Here is a 22,990-nt window from a genome sequence, read left to right on the forward strand (position 1 = left end):
AAGAAACTGAGCAACAGTTGATCCTTTGTGGATTACTTGATATTAGGAAGAGTTTACAAATCTTTTCTGGTGTTTAGGGTCTCTATATAATGGCAGAGGACACTCTAGGAATTACTCTAGCACACTCTTTTGTGATATAATTATATAATGTCTTTTAATTCTTACCAGAATACTTCTTAATCCTTTCAATTTCTACAAGGCAAATGGGTAAAGAGAGAATTATAGATCTTACATGTATGACAAAGCATATGTAACAAATAGCTAAACAATGGAAATTAGAAATTATGGAAGTTAGAATTTTTTTTCCCTCACCAATGCTGGAGAGCTTGTTTAGCTCAGTCTCAGTGTCAGTTTTCATAATTTTCACCAGGTTCCTCATAGTGCCAAAGGTCAAATGTGTATCCATTGTGACATTAGTCCAGTCTTTGCCACTTTCTGATGCTGGGACTGTCTGGAGATAATTCTGAGAAAACAGATTACACCATTGAAGTTACTACAACACACAGTATGTCATAACATCTTAATGACAAGGGCATATGGGCTCATTTATCAGCTATGACACAACCAATACACAGCAAAAACAAAAAATAATGCTATACATGCATATACTTTAATTTGAAAAACATGAATGCCTATTTTTCCAGGTTTAATCTGTTTTTTAGAAAACATTATATTCCAATTGTAGGTCACAATCACAATTGTGGGACTTGTGGTTGGTTGCTGACCTGTAGGAAGAAAATGTGGTCTTCTTCCTCTGTGCTTGTTTGTAGTTTATAGATGATCTTTTTGAATTCAGTGATCTCTCGCTGCAGCTCCTCTGACAGGTCCTTCAGTTCCCTTTCCACATGACATGCCTTTTCCTCTAATGGACCCAGTGCCTCCTGCTCTGCCTCCCCCACCACCTTCCTCACAGCTTCAAAAATCTCTTTTATCTCTTCTTTCTCTCGCTTAATCAGAGCCTGTAGAGATATCACCAGCAGAGGGTGTTAGAACTGTTGTTCAGATTTTTCTTTCTTTTCACTACACCAGTTATTACTCTTTTGTTGTCCCTTGTATTTGAATTAATGAACAAGAACTTATGAATAAGAATTACATTAAAGTATAGGTCTGTTCAACACATAAAAACAAAATAGGCTATGCAGTGTGAACCACTAATATAAATTATAAATTAGTTTGGAAGACACACCAGGCACTTTTCTGTTGAATGTTGAAACTCTTTCACCTTCTCCTGATGGTGCTGCATTCTCTGTTCCATGTTTTTTATCACACTGGCTAGTATTTTCTGTAAGTAAAACAAACAAACCATTGGACAATTTCCCTCTTCTTTGGAAAATCTGATTCCATCCATCTACATGAAATCCAGTAGTATTACATTAGACCTAACTTGATTATAGCATGGAAGATATATGATGGTTATTACCTTTCTAGAGACACTTTCATTTTCCACAGATGTCACCTCTGTCCCTTCCTTCACACACAGGCTGCAGATGCACTTGTCATTCTGAATACAGTAGAGCTCCAGAGGCCTGCCATGGACCAAGCATGCCCGCTGGTCTAGATCCTTCACTGGAGCCACCAACTTATGACCTTGTAGGCGCAACTTGGTTTGGTGCCCCTTTAGATGATAATCACAGTATGACATCAGACATATCAGACAGGATTTGGTTGCTTTACACCTGCCATTGTTAGGGCACATGTCACAGGTGATCTCATCTGGGGCTTGAACTTTTGAACCCAAGCCATGGATTTGGCGGTATTCCTGCAGGATAGATTTGAAAATAACATTTATTGCGGGATTTTCCAATAGGGAATGCTTGCACAGAGGGCAGGCTCGGGTATTCTCCAGGTGGTGGGACAGGCATTTCTTGCAGAAAGTGTGGCCACAAATAGAAGTCACTGGCTCATCCAGCATATCCATGCAAATTGAGCAGGTGAGATGATGAGGGATGAATGTATCTTCTGTAAAGCACCAGAATCTGTAGTGGATGTAATTGAGGAAGTAGCCATGTTGAAGATCTGCCTTAACCTTAATTGTGATCACAGGCGTGGTTCACTTCAAGTCAACATAAAACAGAATGGTTAAAGACAATGGTTAGGACTGAACATCTCAGCAGTTTTATAATGGCATATCAATAAAGAATTCAAATATAAACAGATTCATATTTTGGTACTAGCAATGAATGCAATGGAGAAAAAAAATAAGCTGAACAACCTTTCTGTAATTAGATAACTCCAATAATAGATAGATACATAGACAGACAGATAGTACAATTAAACCTACACAGATAATCACAATAAGTATTAAACTTTAGATAGATAGATAGATAGATAGATAGATAGATAGATAGATAGATAGATAGATAGATAGATAGATAGATAGATAGATAGATAGAGTGAGAATACTACAGGAATATAAACTTTACTTGCTGACTGCCAAATAATGTGCTCATCTTTACAAACATTCAGTCTTCAATCATTTGTATAACCACCTGGTAACAGACTGAAAAATAAACTCACACCATAATGCTAACAAAGTAAGATTTACCTTATTAATTCTTTTATGCTTTCCTTTCCTTTTCCCCCCCTCATTCTCTTTCTCTCGCTCTCTGCTGTCTGCTGTTTTAACTCTCTCCTTTGAGTTTCATTTCCATTTAAGTTTCATTTCTTCCAAAAGACAAATTACTTCCGTGTTCCTTGTTCAAAAAGGTCTGTATTTGCATACATTTTCATGGATATGTTTGTACTGTTCATCACAGACTGAACAACTGGATGTTAAGTGGTGGAAACGGACAAGAGAACACAAAAGGTTTTAATAATAATGGTTGTTGGTATACTAAGATAGTAATACAGGGAACAAATTGTTCATGTGGATTCATGAACGCTTTTGCATGAACAATCCACTTTTCTGGTCGGACAACATAGCATGCTGATTCAGCAGAGTCATTTGGGAAGTGTGCAAGTCATCAAAGCTAAGGTTCAACATTCAAAATAAAGAACAATTAATGTATTATATACTAGTCATGGGAGTAACTTTGCTTTGATTAATACTCAGGACAAGAATGCTGATTGGGTGTTGCATTCCCCATAACAAATTAAATCTTCAGCAGACACGACAACTGAAAAGAAATCAACATTGGGCCTGAAAGGAAGGATTTTATGGCCAGCTTTGTCTAAAAAAAAATTCAGTAAGAAAAATAACATTTAACAATTGTTAAATGTATTCATTTTTTATTAATAAAAATTACATATATATTTTAATAACTAAAATGCTATTTCTTCATATTGTTTTTTATCACGTTTTCTGTTTTAAAATCTACTAAAGAATGTGACGGCCTGAGTGCCGTAGGGCGCGGAGCAGGACGCACAGACACCCTCGACTTTGACGGACGTTTATTGACACATAACGCATATGACGACGGCACTCACACTTAACATAAACGGTTCAAATGAATACACGTAACACTGGCATGAACACTAACACTGGCAACACGAACATATACGGTTAACATGAATACACGTGCGACTAGCAACACAAACAATGACCAGCGCCGATGCACACACCAACAGGGGCACACACACAGACGCACAGCATTAAACCAGGTGCAGGCGTGTGCCATCATGGGGGCGTGGTTACAAACAATACAAAGTGACTCCTACTGCACGCGGAGGGCCGTACCACGTGACCAGTGGCAACGGGAGCGTTCCGTGACAAAGAAATTTATCAGGATGTTTATTTTGACAACATTTTATTCGGTATTAAGTGTTGTTATAATCACAATGCTAAGCTAACCAAATAGATTTTTTCCACATGGGCTTAGTGTCGTGTCTCACATACTGTTAACTGCAATAAGCTGATATGAAAGATTTTATAAAATATATTTAGTACACTTTCAAATGTGGTGGCGACATAATTAGCCAATCCAGAAAGTAGTAAGGGAAATTATGACTATAGTATTAGTTAAGCAACAGATGTGCAATATTGATATATAATAAGCTTGTTAGCTGCCAAACAGTGGAGCTGTATTTGGCTTTCAGTGTTAACACATTTCTAGTTAATTTATCTTAAATGTGTCACAAAGTGACTTACAAATTGCAACTAATAGTTAACCTATGGCTAACCTTAGGTTTACTAACAGCTTGCTTTAGTTTCCCATGTGCTGTTTATCGTTTACTGTGAAGGTCAATTGGGTATTACCAAATAATCAGCTTTTCGTGCAAAACTACCAAGAATTGAGCAAAAAGAGGAAATAAATAAATGCACTGGAATTGAATATTTGTAGCATTAATATACAAAAATATTAAATAAATTAACCTGGTCAAATTATATACCTCACCCCCACCCCCACCCCCCCACCCTGCTTATACATCCTGCCTCCCCTTTGGCAGCCCATGTAAAACTATCTAGATTAAGTAAGCACTGATCTTTATGTATGATAATCTAAGATAGTTTCATTTTCATTACTAAAGTCCACTGGGATGGCTAATACACAGAGGTGTGTATTAATTAATGCTCTACATTTACTTAAGTAACTTTTTTGAACAAATTCTACTTTTAAAAAGTTATTTTAAAAGAGGGTACCTTATACTCTTACTCTAGTACATTTGTGAGGTCAAACATTTATATATAATTTTTTTTTTTTTCTTTTGACCACATGCAGGAGCAGTTGTTAGCTAGGCAACATAGGATATCTAGCTAGCTATCTGGTCTTATTAATTGGTCGCCTAATTGCAAGTTAAATATAACAAACTGTAAGATGTCTTATAAGGTACCTTTGGCAAGAGCTTGGAACATTCCCAGAAACTGTACTAATCACAAAGTGATCACCAAGTCCAATGCGATACTTGTGGTTTATGTTATATGCACAATATTTTGCTGATACAACATAAAACAGCCTGTTTATTATGTATTTTTGCAGTTTTCAGGATTCCCTAACCTATCTTATTTGCATCTACATGTATGGCATTTAGCAGATGTGATCTACACAATTGATTTTAGCTGATTACTTGGAACAAACAGTTTATAACTGATTACACTCACATATTATGTATAGTAGGCCGATGGAAAATCGTAAAATCAAAAAGTGGACCTCCTCTGTTTTGCTGGACATCGAAGAAGGACGTTTCTGATACCACATAATTTGTGAATTTCATACACCTGTACTTATTGTAAATCTATGCCTGAGAGAGACATCTTTAAAACAGATTTGAATTCAGTGTAAAAGAACGAGGACCACGTTATATATATATGTTACTGAGCCTCATCCCGTCTCAGCTGCCTTGGCTACTCCTACTACCCCCTGATGTCCCCTGCTGTAGCCCACAACACCTCCACCCCAGCCAATTACTCTCTGTTTTCCTTAATGGGCATTCTCCTGTGGGATATCATGATGTTACTGAGACTCCACCCATCTCAACTACCATGGCTACTCACACCTCCCCCTATTGTCCCCTGCTGTAGCCGACCCCACCTCCACCCTAGCCAACCACTTCTCCATTGCCCTTAATGGACGTTCTCTTGCAGGTTGGGTCTCCGACACATGCACACCTCAGAGCAAGACTGGGACCTCTACAAATTTGAGCTAGACATCAATTGCTTATTTTTGATTTTATTATTTTATTTTTCACTTTAAGCTGTTATTATTGTGGTGACCATTTTCGGCAAGAGGAGGATGCGACCCCCCCCCCCCCCCCCCTTTGAGTCTTGGTTCCTCTCAAGGTTTCTTCCTCATGCTCTAGGGAGTTTTTCCTTGCCACTTGCACTTGGCTTGCTCACTGGGGGCTTGGACTTGGACATTTGTAAAGCTGCTTTGTGACAACATCTATTGTAAAAAGCACTGTGTAAATCAATTTTGAATACATTTTGAATTTGAATTTGAATTAATAAGGTCATGCATTATTAATGAACCCTGGCCATCAAACAGGGCACTGCAAAAAAGTCACATGTTTGCAGTTGTTCTGCTTGCAACATTACCTGAAAAACAGTCAAAAGAGATTTTACAAGAACAGAAAATTTAGTGGCTACAGCTGACTTAACAATATGTCATCTTAACCATGGATTTCTGCTTGCTTACAAGGTCTCCTAGAATAGCATCAAATAAGAGGCAAATTGCCATTAGCTCAGAGCTGTCCATTACTGTATGAATTGATCAAAGAAGCCATCCAAGATGCTCGCAGATGAACAAACAAACAAAATATAGCAGGCTAGATGTCTGGCCATGTCAAGGAGTCCAAATCTTGTGTGAAAAGTGTTGGGACCCGATTATGCCTGCTATTGAGATACCACAACTTAAGGATTCCAGATTCCAAGATATAGAGTTGTGCAGTGTGAGCAGTAGCACAATTTGAAAAGTTCAAGTCATGTAATGTGCGCAAGGCAATAGGGAAGCAGCAAGTCCAAAAATCTTCAACTATCAGTAATGGTTTCACCATAGAAAAGTACTGCAAATTCAACACTGAAGAATGTGGGCACCAACCCCACTACCTCTCTCATTTGAAACAAGCACACCACTTTTGAGCTAATTCCATTTGAGCTAACTCCCCAACTGAGAGCACATCTTTGGGTATTGGACAAAAGCTAAAGACTCGACACAATGCTTCTTGTTGAAATCCAGAATTAGCTCTAAAAGTTTTCTATAGCTAGGAATTCGAAAAAGCTTCTCTGGAAAATGTATGAATAGATCTCAATGCTTCTGACATGTTATACAAACACTATATAATTTGAGCTATGTCACATCTGGCAGTCACTGTCTCTAGCTGTCTCTTTGTAATAAGATAACCAATGCTTACCGAATACTTTTTCATGGCTTCAAATACTTTCAAGAATGAAAACTTCCAGAGATCTGTAGCTAGCCACATTGTCACTGTAAATTTGACACATTTATTTCACAAACTGAGCACTAAGTTGCTCTTTAACAACAGCTTCTGTGGTTTTGAAATTTAATTCAGTACTTGGCTGCAGACTAAACATTTGGAGGACTGAGTGATAGGTATCAACTTGCACCTATACTCAGTCGAAAAGTGCATTTATCCTTGTGCATGCCATGTCTACAGTTTCACCAAATTGGGCCCGCTGCCACTGCATTGAGGGCTCAAGAACTGCAAGCAAGTCACTGTTTAGGTTAGTAGGTCAGAGCATGGTGTTAGCAATACCAAGGACATGCGTTTGATCCTTGTAAGGGACAAGAGTCCTTTGGCTCATGAACAACCCCTGGCTGACAAACAGAACACTGCAAAGAAGGTACCTGCTTGCAGTTGTGGTCCTTTCAACAGTGCTTAAAAATAATAGTCTACTAAGAGATGTTCCAAAAATGAGTCTCTGATGCCAAGTTCTCAATATGCAATTTTATCTATGGATTTCCTCTCACTTACAGATTTTGGAGGTCACCAAGAAAAGCATCAGATCAGAAGCAAATAAGTGTTAGCTCAGGGCTATCGATCACTGTGTGAGGCTAGATATCTGGCCATGTCAGGGAATCCAAATCCTTAGTGTGAAAAATGCTGCGACCCTGTTATCACTAGCAGTGAAAACAGCTTTGAGCTGCAGCCAGTCAGAGCACAAGATATGGGGTGAAGGGAAACCTGAGGCATGAATTGTTTAACATCAATAACCACCTTGTTTTTTGCTCTGCAATTCAGCTCAAAAACATTTGATGTTTGTGATGGTGTTGTTGGCAAATCATAATTTATTTATTCATTTCCTTTTTTCCGTGCTTGTGTTTAGGTATGTAAATATTTATGATTAATATTATTTATAGTCTATTATTTCCCACTTTGATTCTATGCTATATAGGTAAATATATTACTTAAATGTGGAAAAAAACCAACAACTTGTATTCCTGTCACACAGCAGTGTCATCTCACCTGTTATTGGTGTTTTTCACTTTTTCTTGCTGCAAGCTATTTTAAAATGTTGGGTTTTCTATGATTTGGCCGGATTTGGTGCACTTCTTGCTAGAATTATGTAATTGCATGAAGATGTGCATGGTGATGACCTTGGGAAAGTTGAAGTTAGGTAAATCGCATTGATGTCCTGGAAACAAATTACTATGTGTATCATATGTGGGAAGATCTGGATACTTTGACCAATGATGTACACATAGCTTAATGCAATGCTATCTATCTCACCTTTGTTATGGCATTTCCTCACCTTTTCTGGCTGCAAGCTATTGTAAAATGCTGGGGTGTCTCGACCAGATCTGATGCAAGTATTATTTATTGCCAATATTATCTAAGTCCCTGAAGTTATGACAAACTGAATACTGATGAACCTGGAAAGATTTCTAGAGCATTGTAGTCCTAGAAACAAATGACCATCAATAGACATAATAAACAAGGTAGGTTTAACTGAATAAGCACAGATAGGAAAAAAATGCACAGCTATCCTTTACTAAAATTCTACTAATGACCAGGAGTATTGAGCTCACTAGAATAACAACCCTAACAAGGCAACCAAGCAAAACTTAATGTACATAATTTATGATGGATAAAAGCCTACTGGGCTAGGCTAATACAGGAAAGAGAGTAAAACCAAAACATTAAAAAAGACTGTTTTAAGCAACATCTGGAGATGACCAATGGGGTAATCTTCTTATCAGCCAAACAAGACCAACAAAAGAAACTTATTAATCAAACTAAATTAGTGATGCAAGCATAATTGAAATCTAAGAGGAGAATCAGGGGAACAAGTGACAGCCATTGTGTGTAAAAGGGGGAAATTAATTATAGGACTGATGAAGGCTGTATTACAGATGAGAGGAAAGAGTTAATTAATCTAATTGGATTAATAAACTATTTTAATATTGATACCAGCTGGAAACATAAAAGGGGAAAATACTGGTTCTTACGACTCGCTGGCACTTGCCCCTCGCTGGCACTTGACTCTCTGGGGGGGGAACGATGACACAGGAGAAGCATGTGTTCCATTGAAGTCATCCGGATAGTGCTGAGAGAATGAGAGTGTCCCTCTAACTTGGGACCACTGGGTTGTCATGCTAGGAGAGAGGGTCAGTCTTTCATCCAACTCCAGGATGAGTGTCTTTGCCTGTAAATCTTCTGATGGCTCTGAGAGAGAGAGTACTGTTTTCTTTAAAATCATTCTATATGGAAGTGCATAAGTGATGAAGGCCAATGAGCCATAGGCCTTCACAGGCAGGTCTTTCCAAATAAGTACTTTGGGTTCCTTACCGGCAGCACAATGGAACTCCAGTCTTATTCACCCCATCTAGATGAGAAGAACCAACAGCAACAAAAAAAAAGATTCAAATTAAAATATGTTTAAACAAACAAAGATAAACTACAGTCACAGATTCACTTTAATACATATCCCCAATCACTCTGTTTATATCACTGCTCCTCTGCACCAGAATACTATTCACTATGTGTACTACGTGTTTTACTATGAGCCACAAGTGCTATCACTGATATACCAGCAGGCTTCAACACCAGATTATTTTTTCATCCACTATCTGATGGTGTGGATATCCCATCAATGGAAAGTTAGGGTGTTCTGCCCCACCTGTTATAAGCAGCTGACCAGATGTGTAATAGACAAAAAGGTGCACAAGGTCTTGGACATCAACACCAATCTGCTGCTGATAGAGATCCACAGGTGCACTGTCACCTGACACTCATGTCTACCAGTCAGACTGTCTGAGGCCAGCTAGATGTTTTTCGCAAAGGTAATAAAAAGATAATATAGTCAAAGTCAAATTTATTTATATAGTGCTTTTTACAACAGCCATTGTCACATGGGAAACAGCAGTTTTCTTTTAATCATAATCTTAATTCAGTGGGAACATGGCTGGGATGCCAAATCTCACTTTTGAGCCTCCTGGAATTGTCATGGTCTTAATTCAACAAAACACTAACAAAGGTGCCTATCTGATGACCCCTGAGAAGTGCTCATGATGTTGTGATTGGCTGGAGTGAAGATAGTAAGCAGGGCCCTATGTGAAGGTCTAATGATTTTCTAATGGCATAGGATATTTAACATGTTATCCTGTGTATATATACAATAAATAATGCATTAATTTTAAATAATTTTATATAAATTCTAAATAATTTTAAATAAAGTGTTTATAAAGTCTTTTTACAAAAAGAATTTAATAGTTTAAAAATTCATTTATTAATTATGGACTGACCTCTTATGCGCTGGGGGAGGTAGGTGTTACAAACCACAGGAACAACCCTCCGCATCGCACAGCCATGCCCACTCACATACACCCTCGATTTGACTCACCAGAATTCTAGCATACACCTGATTCCCATTCCCCTCATTACCACCCCCCCTTTATAAACTTCCCTTCCCTGTGTACACATTGCGGAATATTGGTTTACCTATGTGGCGTACCGAGCATGCCTGCTTTCTAGACCTCGACTCCTGCCTGACCCTTGGATTCCACCCGGACGCTACCCCGTGTTTAGATCCTGGACCGACCTGACCATGATTCCCTGTCTAGTTCCATGAATTAGTTTGTTTGCTAAAATAAAACCTCTAGCATTTGGATTCTCTTCTGTGTGTGTGCAATCCTTACAGAATACTTCGCCTATCATAGATCCAGCACAAGTACAAAACAGACTGGCCCAGCAGGAGGTCTCCATGGCTGAGCTACGTGAAACTGTTCAAAGACTTTCAAACGTGGTTCTTACCATGACTGCTGTGGCTCCCTCACCATCTCTCATGGTTGCTCAATGCATTCCCGTTGTCGTCCCTGATTGGTTTAATGGCTCCCCGGATTGATGCAAAAACTTCCTGAAGCAGTGTTCCATGTACTTTTCCCATTATGCCACGCAGTTTATCACCAACAAGGACCATGTACAATTTGTCTTATCACTACTGACTGGTGGGGCAGGTGCATAGGAAACTGCCCTCTGGGATAGCCAAGACCCAGCATTACAGTCAGAGACAGAATTCTACAATCTTTTCAAGGCTGTTTTCAATCATCCTGCGAGTGGAAGAGATCCCGGAACTCCCTGTAGTCCTTATGGCCGATGGTACCAGTGTTACTCTTTACCTTGGTGGATTCTGGTGCAGCAGGGAATTTTTTGCATGTTGGGTTAGCTACATGACTAGGAATCCCTAGACTTGCCTTAGATCCCCTGCTACGGGTTAATTCCTTTAATAGCCAACCTATAGGTGAGGGTGTAGTCCAACAAAAAACTGTCCCGGTAACACTGTTTCATTGTGAGTCAATTCAATTTATGCTTCTACCCATGTCCCGTGACCCCATTATACTGGACTTTCCCTGGTTGTCTACCCATGACCCTAGTATCTCTTGGTCCATGGCTGAACTATTATCATGGAGTAAACACTGCTTTCAGAACTGCGTGTCTTTGCCAGTCTTCTCCACTACAGTTGAGAGCCCAGAGACGCCAGCACTCTAGTCTATCCTGCCACTCTATAGACCCTTCTCGGACGTGTTCTCTAAGGTTAAAGCGACTAAAGTCCCACCTCATCGACCTTGTGACTGTGCTGTAAAACTCCTTCCTGGGGCTCCCCTACCCCAAAGATCTAAGCCTTACCTTCTTTCCCGGCCAGAGGAGGCGGCTATGGAGGCGTACGTCGCTGAGGCACTACAACACGGTTTCATTCAGCCCTCCACTTTCCATGCATCGATTACCAGGCCCTTAATGAGATGACAGTAAAGTGTTCCTACCCTCTTCCCCTCATCTCTTTAACCCATGAATGTCTGCTAGGAGTGATCATCTTCACAAAATTGGACTTGCGTATAGCTTACAACCACATACGCATATGTGAGGGTGATGAGTGGAAGACAGCCTTCATCACGACACGAAGCCATTATGAGTACCTAGTAATGTCATATGGGTTATCTAATAGTCCCTCAGTTTTCCAAGCTTTTATGGATGAAATATTTTGAGATATGATAGGCAAGTTCTTGATAGTATACATAGACGACATCCTTGTGTTTTTCCAATCCGAAGCAGAGCATGTGGATCATGTACTGGCCGTCCTGACGCGTCTCCAACAACATCACCTGTACGCGAAAGCCAAGAAGTGTGAGTTCCATAGGAACTGCGTCACTTTTCTAGGGTGTACCCTCAAACCAGGAGTCCTTTCCATGGACCCTGATAAGGTGACTGCAATCCAAAATTGGCCTAAACCTACCACCATCAAGGAACTGCAACAATTCTTGGGTTTTGTAAACTTCTACAGGAGGTTCATTCGGGGGTTTGGTAACATAACTGCTTCCTTTTTGGACCTCCTCAAGAAACAAGGCAGACAGCAGCTTCAGTGGACCATGGCCATGGATCAGGCCTTCCTGACTTTAAAGGAGACCTTTGTTTCGGCACCCATTCTCCATCAGCCTGATCCTTCTCTTCCCTTCATTGTGGAAGTGGATGCTTCTGAGGTAGGTGTGGGGGCAGTCCTGTCACAAAGACAAGGCACCCCACTTCAACTGTACCCTTGTGCTTTCTACTCCCGGAAACTACAGCCCACGGAGAGGAATTATGATGTAGGAAACCAAGAACTTCTCGCAGTCAAACTTGCCCTAGAGCAATGGAGACACTGGTTAGAAGGGGCTGAACATCCCTTCTTGGTATATATGGACCATCGAAACCTAGAGTACCTACAGTCAGCTCAACGACTCAACCCAAGAGATGCTAGGTGATCGTTGTTCTTCTCCCGGCTTTACTTCACAGTGTCCCAGTTCCAAGAATCAAAAGGTGGGTGCCTTGTCATGCATCTGTGACAAGGGAGAGATCAACCCGTATCCTGAGACCATCCTGCCAAATAGCTGCTTCCTAGCTCCCATTCGGTGGGGCTTCCAAGACGACCTAGAGAATGCTCTAAAGGATGACCCTCAGAGGAACATTACTAGAATGGGCTCATATGACCTTATGTAATGGACATCCCGGTATTACACGCACCACACGCATGTTGTCCCGTAAGTTTTGGTGGCCCTCCCTTCCTGATGATATGCGGGATTATATAATGTCTTGTGTAGTCTGTGCCCAGTCACACAACCCTCGCACTGTCCCTGCTGGGAAGTTACAGCGCTTGCCTGTGCCACATCAACTCTGGACTCACATCGCAACAGACATCATTACAGACTTACCTGCCTCTGATGGAAGTACGGTCATAATGATGGTGGTGGATAGGTTTTCTAAGATGTGTTACCTCATTCCTTTTCCTCATTTGCCTACAGCCTTGGAGACAGCAGAGGCCAAGTTCTCTTATGTATTTCACATATTTGGTCTACCAGAAGAGATTGTGTCTGATCATGGTTCCCAGTTTACATCACAAGTCTGGAGGCAGTTTTGTAAAAAGTTCATAACTATGAACCTCTCCTCTGATCACCATCCCTAGTCCAACAGGGAGGTTGAATGTGTAAACCAAGAAGTTGAAAGGTTCCTCTGCAAATACTGTACCTCACAAATGGACTGGCACAAATTCCTCCCATGGGCGGAATATGCCTGCAATTCGCTCACACACTCCTCTACTTGACTCACTCCCTTCCGATGTGTTTATGGTTATCAGCCAGCCCTCTTCCCATGGGATTACTCCCCCACTGACATACAGGCTTTAGATCAGTGATTTCTCTTGACCATGTGAGGTCACCCACGTCGACTTGCAGAGGGCTTTACACACCTGCCAAACATTTGCCAGTTGTCACCGTAACCCCAACCTACAACTATATCCTGGTCAGAAGGTCTGGGTCTCCACTCTCAACATGAGGCTCAGACTACCCAGCAAGAAATTAAGCCCAAGGTACATCGGTCCCTTCAAGGTGCTTCAACAGATCAACCCCATATCCTACAAGCTACAGCTTCCCCCCCAGGCATAGAATGAATCCCACCTTCCATGTGTCTCTGTTAAAACCTGTGCGCTACAGTCCTGTGTCTGTAGCCACAACCACCATCAACCCTGCCCCTGTGGATATCGTTGAAGAACCGCCCTATGCCATCCATGCATTGTTGGATTCCCAGAGACGTGACGGGGTCCTTCAGTATCTCATTGATTGTGAGGGCTATGGAGCTGCTCACCCAGATCATCTCGGCCCTCGGGGCCATGGTAGGTCCAGGACTCCCCATTCTCAGGTGTCCGGTGCCACCCGTCAGATGGGCGGGTACTGTTATGAACCACAGGAACAACCCTCAGCCCCACACAGCCACACCCACTCGCACACACCCCTGATCTGACTCACCGGAATTCTAGCACACACCTGATTCCTGGTCCTGGTCATTATCACCCCCTTTATAAGCTTCCTTTGCCTACACGTTGTGAAGTATTGCTTAACCTATGTGGTGTACCGAGCGTTTCCTTATCCTGAGTGTTTTCCTGGTTATTGGTTCCTGCCTGCTTTCTAGACTTCGACTCCTGCCTGACCCTAGAACTATCTGTCTGGTAGAATGCATTGTGTGCAGGCCGAATGAATGTGTCAAATTCTTGGATATGTCACATTCTTTGTGTGAACAATAAAAGCAAAGCAATAAAAGCAACTGAGTGGTCACAAATAGCTCATTTTCATGAATGGGCACTATACACTGAAAGTCAGAATTGGCTATAATTGCCTTTAAACAATACAATAAACGTATGTGACCCTTTTCTGCTTTTCTCTTGAAATTTTCTGTAGACATTATGCAGACATTTGCAAAGTCAACGAGGTGTTCTCCCTAGATGTTCTATGTAATTGAATCTTGGAATTATTGACATTTTCAAAGTGTTATTTTAAGATGAAATGTATATTTACAGAATTGGTCAAACACTTTCATGCAGAACAACTTATATACTTATCATTACGACAGTACATGCACTCCCTGGGAAGCAAACCCATGGCACTGGTATTACTACCTCCATACCCTATCTGGTTCTGTTATGAACTAGAGGCAACACTACCTTATATCCAGGACTGAAACCTTGTTTTTTCTTGAGTGTAATCATGCCTACATGTCTGCACACAACTGTACCTGTTGTTCTGTATTTAAACCCATGTCGGTGTGTGCGTCACTGTCGGTCATTGTCTCTGTTCACATTGCTTTCATTCATGTCCATGTTCACATTGTCAATGCCTGTGTTCATGATTGCTGTTTATGTTATGTGTGAGTGCCACTGATGTATGCATCTTTCAATAAACGTCTGTCACCGTCAGGAGAGTCTGTGCATCCTGCTCCGTGCCCTGTGGTACTCGAGCCGTTACACAAAGTTTACCAAATTCTCTCCAGGACACCAGGCTCAGGTCCTTGTGCATGCTGAGACGTTTTTTTTCTTTGTCTTTTTACCCTGCCTTATAACCATCCACAGGTGCACCACTTTAGTAACCACAGGTAAGTAACGTAATCTGGAACCCCCCTGAATGTCAGTGTCTGTCCCTAACTGTGTGACCATAACCATACCTAATAGTTGTACTGTTTGTAATTCAGTTTTTTGACACAGAACATTAATGCTTTTGAATCTGTAAATAAATGTATGTAAATATTACAACTTGTCCAGTTATGAATCACCAAAACTTTGATTTAAAATGTTTTATTTGCTTAGTGATTTGTAGAATGAATGGTACAGAACTATATAGAATGAGTTTTACATAAACGCACATACCATATATTCAATACCATACAATAAAACTGCACTACAAAATACTCAGATCTTAACAAGTGAGAATATCTTAATTCTAAAGTAAATATCTAAAATTAAATACCTAAAATTTAGAAATTTCTCATTTACAGATTGTTGTAAGAATATTAAAATTTGTAACATATTTCTAGAAGTCATTTTATAAAGTAATTTTATTAATTATCTGACCATACTGGCAGATAATTTTTGATATATGTATTTAAAGGGTGCCTACTTCAAAAAATATAAACTGTAAGACATTCACTATTTGTATAACAAGAACAGTTTTAATATGCACTTTTCTTTTGCTATAATGTCCGTTACACCCCAAGAATGTCTTATGTTGTATTTATGTTTATTTTTAATAAGTGTGCAGCCCTTTTATCAACCTGGTTGTGTCAAATGTGCTATATAAATACAATTTTCCTTGCCTTTCTTTATGAAGTCAGAAGTTGTCTGGGTGGAAAAATGCCACCTATTGTTAAAAAAAGATATCAGTAAATGATGTCATCTTGCTATAAAATCAGTAATGTAGGTAAGAATTGAAAAGGCCAAAGCAAAGCAAACATTATTCAAGTTGTATAATAGGTTTGGAACCCTGTTAGTCAAATTTAGACATGCCTGGGAGTTATTTTAAAATATGAGAAAATTACTAAATGCAATTTATGAACAATTTATGAACAGTTCTTGCACTCTGAACATAGTGAAATGTCCATAAATTACAATACATTTTGTTCTATAAGAGAAAGCTTATAATTTTTTCCAGATTACTGATTGATGTGTTTTTACATATAGAGCTCTCCACATATAACATATTTCAGTCTTTAGGCTTTGTAGTTCTTGTAAAACATCCTTTACCATTAATTAAAAATATCAGTCACCCAGATTTACAGGGCAGATAACCAAAGGGCTTGAGTTGGTTTCACCTTGCTTAAGATGAGGGCTAAAATAGGGCAGAATTTCATCTTCAAATACACAGCCAGTAAAAGAGTAAATGTGAGCCTTGGCTCCTATATCATAGAAGGAGACCAGCTCCATTTGTTGGTCTACAAACACGCCCACTTTCTGAGGCTTATCTTGAAGCAAGAGTGGGATTGGAGAGTCTTCCAGAGCTGCGTATTGATCCCCATTGTAATGCACGATGACCCAGTAGCCTTGGCTTGGTTTAAGGGACAAATTCCCCTTTCTGTTGGCCTTCTCCTTTGCTACCCCAATATCCCAGCCTTGTTTGTCACTGACATCCACTACCCAGAATGACTTGTCCCTGGGCAGCTGATTCAGGCCCAAAATACTTGCAAAGACATCAAACCTGTCAGAGCTGTCAGGGACAGTCCTTCTCTCTCCAGTGTCTTGGACTTCTCTCATATCATCAGACACCAGAAGCTGAGCATTAGAAGTGTTGGGATCCAGTGTCACATCCACTGGAAAGCAATAGTTAACATGTATGTCAGGTGAAAAATAAGTGGCAAAGTCATTTGATTATTCGCTATTTACAGCAGCAAAGGGGCCTAGGGAAGAAATAGAGCACTATTTAAGAGAAAATAGTCAGTGACACTGGTTAAAATAGCTGGTTAAAGTAATATGTCATATGATCCAAATGGAAAAGATAGCACTAAAAAATGTTCATATCTGTGTATATCTGTGACCCTTCCTTAGCATGCTAACATTGTTCTTGGATGCAGTGCAACAGTGTCCGAACAAATATATTATTGTGGGTATATTTTTTCTTTAATGGTTTATTAATTTTTAACAGCAAGATATGACTGAAGTAAAATAGTTTTATATTCCCATTCAGTGGTTTACTTAATTTTCAGCTTTTTAAGTTATCATTTGAATACATTTCAAAGTAGAGATTGCCCAATACCCTTTGGCCATAGATATAGAGAAAAATGTTTGAATGAAACTTAACTAGTGTTTTATTAAACATTCAGCCAACATTTAATAAAACAACAACAGAACGGAAATATGAGAAAACACTTCAAAAATCAAACAAACTGGCTACTCCTAATATACCAATGACCTTGCGTTATTGGCAGCCCACATTCTATGCTATTCATGCCTCCAGTTCCACACATTAGAATTCCTATGTGTATAAATTATTCCTGTGTCTAGGCTAGGTGGATCATTGTTATTGCTGTGTTGGTGTTACTGGCCCAGGTCTGCCGTATATGTTTTCATTAAACAGCTTTTTTATTCTGGACTTTATGCTTGCTTCCTGCCCCTTTTTGCTGCAGCCTTTTTGCACACCATCAAAGAAGGAATATCTGAAGTTGGAAAAGTACAATGGACTGAAAAGAACAAGGTTGTCTCAGTGGTGACAGAGGCACTTTGGGCAGTGACCCATAACCTGGAGGAGTGGGTCCAACAGATGCCAGGAATGACAACTTTAGCCTCAGTCCAGAAGAGCAAAATCCTACGCAATAGCAAAACTACTGTGCCACACTCTTAAATTCCCAGGTCTCTGGTAGAAGGCCAGAGTGTAAAGGAAATTATATGGACAAGAATGTTTCGAATATATGTATATGCACACCTTTTACCACATAAAACATTCAGCCTGCATACACTGTATTCTACCAACCATATAGTTCTTAAACGGCTTTGATAAATCAAAAAAGCTGTACAGTAGGTCCATTTATCTAAAGAAGCAGTTATGGCAATTATTACTTTTAGAGCTGCTGTTGTTGCTTTTCCAATTGTCCTGTTTTAATAGAAGAAACTGAGCAACAGTTGATCCTTTGTGGATTACTTGATATTAGGAAGAGTTTACAAATCTTTTCTGGTGGTTTAGGGTCTCTATATAATGGCAGAGGACACTCTAGGAATTACTCTAGCACACTCTTTTGTGATATAATTATATAATGTCTTTTAATTCTTACCAGAATACTTCTTAATCCTTTCAATTTCTACAAGGCAAATGGGTAAAGAGAGAATTATAGATCTTACATGTATGACAAAGCATATGTAACAAATAGCTAAACAATGGAAATTAGAAATTATGGAAGTTAGAATTTTTTTTCCCTCACCAATGCTGGAGAGCTTGTTTAGCTCAGTCTCAGTGTCAGTTTTCATAATTTTCACCAGGTTCCTCATAGTGCCAAAGGTCAAATGTGTATCCATTGTGACATTAGTCCAGTCTTTGCCACTTTCTGATGCTGGGACTGTCTGGAGATAATTCTGAGAAAACAGATTACACCATTGAAGTTACTACAACACACAGTATGTCATAACATCTTAATGACAAGGGCATATGGGCTCATTTATCAGCTATGACACAACCAATACACAGCAAAAACAAAAAATAATGCTATACATGCATATACTTTAATTTGAAAAACATGAATGCCTATTTTTCCAGGTTTAATCTGTTTTTAGAAAACATTATATTCCAATTGTAGGTCACAATCACAATTGTGGGACTTGTGGTTGGTTGCTGACCTGTAGGAAGAAAATGTGGTCTTCTTCCTCTGTGCTTGTTTGTAGTTTATAGATGATCTTTTTGAATTCAGTGATCTCTCGCTGCAGCTCCTCTGACAGGTCCTTCAGTTCCCTTTCCACATGACATGCCTTTTCCTCTAATGGACCCAGTGCCTCCTGCTCTGCCTCCCCCACCACCTTCCTCACAGCTTCAAAAATCTCTTTTATCTCTTCTTTCTCTCGCTTAATCAGAGCCTGTAGAGATATCACCAGCAGAGGGTGTTAGAACTGTTGTTCAGATTTTTCTTTCTTTTCACTACACCAGTTATTACTCTTTTGTTGTCCCTTGTATTTGAATTAATGAACAAGAACTTATGAATAAGAATTACATTAAAGTATAGGTCTGTTCAACACATAAAAACAAAATAGGCTATGCAGTGTGAACCACTAATATAAATTATAAATTAGTTTGGAAGACACACCAGGCACTTTTCTGTTGAATGTTGAAACTCTTTCACCTTCTCCTGATGGTGCTGCATTCTCTGTTCCATGTTTTTTATCACACTGGCTAGTATTTTCTGTAAGTAAAACAAACAAACCATTGGACAATTTCCCTCTTCTTTGGAAAATCTGATTCCATCCATCTACATGAAATCCAGTAGTATTACATTAGACCTAACTTGATTATAGCATGGAAGATATATGATGGTTATTACCTTTCTAGAGACACTTTCATTTTCCACAGATGTCACCTCTGTCCCTTCCTTCACACACAGGCTGCAGATGCACTTGTCATTCTGAATACAGTAGAGCTCCAGAGGCCTGCCATGGACCAAGCATGCCCGCTGGTCTAGATCCTTCACTGGAGCCACCAACTTATGACCTTGTAGGCGCAACTTGGTTTGGTGCCCCTTTAGATGATAATCACAGTATGACATCAGACATATCAGACAGGATTTGGTTGCTTTACACCTGCCATTGTTAGGGCACATGTCACAGGTGATCTCATCTGGGGCTTGAACTTTTGAACCCAAGCCATGGATTTGGCGGTATTCCTGCAGGATAGATTTGAAAATAACATTTATTGCGGGATTTTCCAATAGGGAATGCTTGCACAGAGGGCAGGCTCGGGTATTCTCCAGGTGGTGGGACAGGCATTTCTTGCAGAAAGTGTGGCCACAAATAGAAGTCACTGGCTCATCCAGCATATCCATGCAAATTGAGCAGGTGAGATGATGAGGGATGAATGTATCTTTCTGTAAAGCACCAGAATCTGTAGTGGATGTAATTGAGGAAGTAGCCATGTTGAAGATCTGCCTTAACCTTAATTGTGATCACAGGCGTGGTTCACTTCAAGTCAACATAAAACAGAATGGTTAAAGACAATGGTTAGGACTGAACATCTCAGCAGTTTTATAATGGCATATCAATAAAGAATTCAAATATAAACAGATTCATATTTTGGTACTAGCAATGAATGCAATGGAGAAAAAAAATAAGCTGAACAACCTTTCTGTAATTAGATAACTCCAATAATAGATAGATACATAGACAGACAGATAGTACAATTAAACCTACACAGATAATCACAATAAGTATTAAACTTTAGATAGATAGATAGATAGATAGATAGATAGATAGATAGATAGATAGATAGATAGATAGATAGATAGAGTGAGAATACTACAGGAATATAAACTTTACTTGCTGACTGCCAAATAATGTGCTCATCTTTACAAACATTCAGTCTTCAATCATTTGTATAACCACCTGGTAACAGACTGAAAAATAAACTCACACCATAATGCTAACAAAGTAAGATTTACCTTATTAATTCTTTTATGCTTTCCTTTCCTTTTCCCCCCCTCATTCTCTTTCTCTCGCTCTCTGCTGTCTGCTGTTTTAACTCTCTCCTTTGAGTTTCATTTCCATTTAAGTTTCATTTCTTCCAAAAGACAAATTACTTCCGTGTTCCTTGTTCAAAAAGGTCTGTATTTGCATACATTTTCATGGATATGTTTGTACTGTTCATCACAGACTGAACAACTGGATGTTAAGTGGTGGAAACGGACAAGAGAACACAAAAGGTTTTAATAATAATGGTTGTTGGTATACTAAGATAGTAATACAGGGAACAAATTGTTCATGTGGATTCATGAACGCTTTTGCATGAACAATCCACTTTTCTGGTCGGACAACATAGCATGCTGATTCAGCAGAGTCATTTGGGAAGTGTGCAAGTCATCAAAGCTAAGGTTCAACATTCAAAATAAAGAACAATTAATGTATTATATACTAGTCATGGGAGTAACTTTGCTTTGATTAATACTCAGGACAAGAATGCTGATTGGGTGTTGCATTCCCCATAACAAATTAAATCTTCAGCAGACACGACAACTGAAAAGAAATCAACATTGGGCCTGAAAGGAAGGATTTTATGGCCAGCTTTGTCTAAAAAAAAATTCAGTAAGAAAAATAACATTTAACAATTGTTAAATGTATTCATTTTTTATTAATAAAAATTACATATATATTTTAATAACTAAAATGCTATTTCTTCATATTGTTTTTTATCACGTTTTCTGTTTTAAAATCTACTAAAGAATGTGACGGCCTGAGTGCCGTAGGGCGCGGAGCAGGACGCACAGACACCCTCGACTTTGACGGACGTTTATTGACACATAACGCATATGACGACGGCACTCACACTTAACATAAACGGTTCAAATGAATACACGTAACACTGGCATGAACACTAACACTGGCAACACGAACATATACGGTTAACATGAATACACGTGCGACTAGGAACACAAACAATGACCAGCGCCGATGCACACACCAACAGGGGCACACACACAGACGCACAGCATTAAACCAGGTGCAGGCGTGTGCCATCATGGGGGCGTGGTTACAAACAATACAAAGTGACTCCTACTGCACGCGGAGGGCCGTACCACGTGACCAGTGGCAACGGGAGCGTTCCGTGACAAAGAAATTTATCAGGATGTTTATTTTGACAACATTTTATTCGGTATTAAGTGTTGTTATAATCACAATGCTAAGCTAACCAAATAGATTTTTTCCACATGGGCTTAGTGTCGTGTCTCCACATACTGTTAACTGCAATAAGCTGATATGAAAGATTTTATAAAATATATTTAGTACACTTTCAAATGTGGTGGCGACATAATTAGCCAATCCAGAAAGTAGTAAGGGAAATTATGACTATAGTATTAGTTAAGCAACAGATGTGCAATATTGATATATAATAAGCTTGTTAGCTGCCAAACAGTGGAGCTGTATTTGGCTTTCAGTGTTAACACATTTCTAGTTAATTTATCTTAAATGTGTCACAAAGTGACTTACAAATTGCAACTAATAGTTAACCTATGGCTAACCTTAGGTTTACTAACAGCTTGCTTTAGTTTCCCATGTGCTGTTTATCGTTTACTGTGAAGGTCAATTGGGTATTACCAAATAATCAGCTTTTCGTGCAAAACTACCAAGAATTGAGCAAAAAGAGGAAATAAATAAATGCACTGGAATTGAATATTTGTAGCATTAATATACAAAAATATTAAATAAATTAACCTGGTCAAATTATATACCTCACCCCCACCCCCACGCCCCCACCCTGCTTATACATCCTGCCTCCCCTTTGGCAGCCCATGTAAAACTATCTAGATTAAGTAAGCACTGATCTTTATGTATGATAATCTAAGATAGTTTCATTTTCATTACTAAAGTCCACTGGGATGGCTAATACACAGAGGTGTGTATTAATTAATGCTCTACATTTACTTAAGTAACTTTTTGAACAAATTCTACTTTTAAAAAGTTATTTTAAAAGAGGGTACCTTATACTCTTACTCTAGTACATTTGTGAGGTCAAACATTTATATATAATTTTTTTTTTTTCTTTTGACCACATGCAGGAGCAGTTGTTAGCTAGGCAACATAGGATATCTAGCTAGCTATCTGGTCTTATTAATTGGTCGCCTA

General features: G+C 39.3%; 2 protein-coding genes across 3 annotated transcripts in view; both read right to left on the minus strand.

Moving 5' to 3' along the window:
• Positions 1-2,633, minus strand: part of LOC118241968 (E3 ubiquitin-protein ligase TRIM21-like) — a 23,207-nt gene extending 20,574 nt beyond the window's left edge. The window contains exons 1-6 of the mRNA XM_035529623.1: positions 2,546-2,633; positions 1,421-1,615; positions 1,187-1,282; positions 726-959; positions 313-463; positions 166-192 (exon numbers count right to left, since the gene is read on the minus strand). Coding sequence (XP_035385516.1) covers positions 166-192; positions 313-463; positions 726-959; positions 1,187-1,255 — 481 coding nt within the window. The 5' untranslated portion in view covers positions 1,256-1,282; positions 1,421-1,615; positions 2,546-2,633. The remainder of the gene's footprint in view (positions 1-165; positions 193-312; positions 464-725; positions 960-1,186; positions 1,283-1,420; positions 1,616-2,545) is intronic.
• Positions 2,634-15,963: 13,330 nt separating this feature from the next.
• Positions 15,964-20,870, minus strand: LOC118241966 (E3 ubiquitin-protein ligase TRIM21-like). 2 transcript variants are annotated; one of them, XM_035529618.1, is made up of 7 exons: positions 20,812-20,870; positions 19,702-20,335; positions 19,468-19,563; positions 19,007-19,240; positions 18,595-18,745; positions 18,448-18,474; positions 15,964-16,992 (listed from the first exon to the last, which is right to left on the minus strand). In XM_035529618.1, the coding sequence occupies exons 2-7, from the start codon at positions 20,287-20,289 to the stop codon at positions 16,445-16,447; spliced, it is 1,644 nt and encodes a 547-aa protein (XP_035385511.1). In that variant the 5' UTR covers positions 20,290-20,335; positions 20,812-20,870; the 3' UTR covers positions 15,964-16,444. The 2 variants fall into 2 exon arrangements, with proteins under 2 accessions (XP_035385511.1, XP_035385513.1); XM_035529620.1 differs by lacking the exon at positions 18,448-18,474.
• Positions 20,871-22,990: the final 2,120 nt, after the last annotated feature.

The sequence above is a fragment of the Electrophorus electricus genome, chromosome 9, assembly GCF_013358815.1.
Source record: "Electrophorus electricus isolate fEleEle1 chromosome 9, fEleEle1.pri, whole genome shotgun sequence".
Classification (NCBI taxonomy): domain Eukaryota; kingdom Metazoa; phylum Chordata; class Actinopteri; order Gymnotiformes; family Gymnotidae; genus Electrophorus; species Electrophorus electricus.

Coding starts and splice junctions, on each gene's coding strand:
- LOC118241966 (XM_035529618.1), bottom strand. CDS start 20,289: ATGGCTACTTCCTCAATTACATCCACTACAGATTCTGGTGCTTTACAG. Junction 19,564..19,701: donor ATGAAAGTGTCTCTAGAAAG/GTAATAACCATC, acceptor TTTTACTTACAG/AAAATACTAGCCAGTGTGAT. Junction 16,993..18,447: donor AAGGATTAAGAAGTATTCTG/GTAAGAATTAAA, acceptor ATTGCTTTCCAG/TGGATGTGACACTGGATCCC.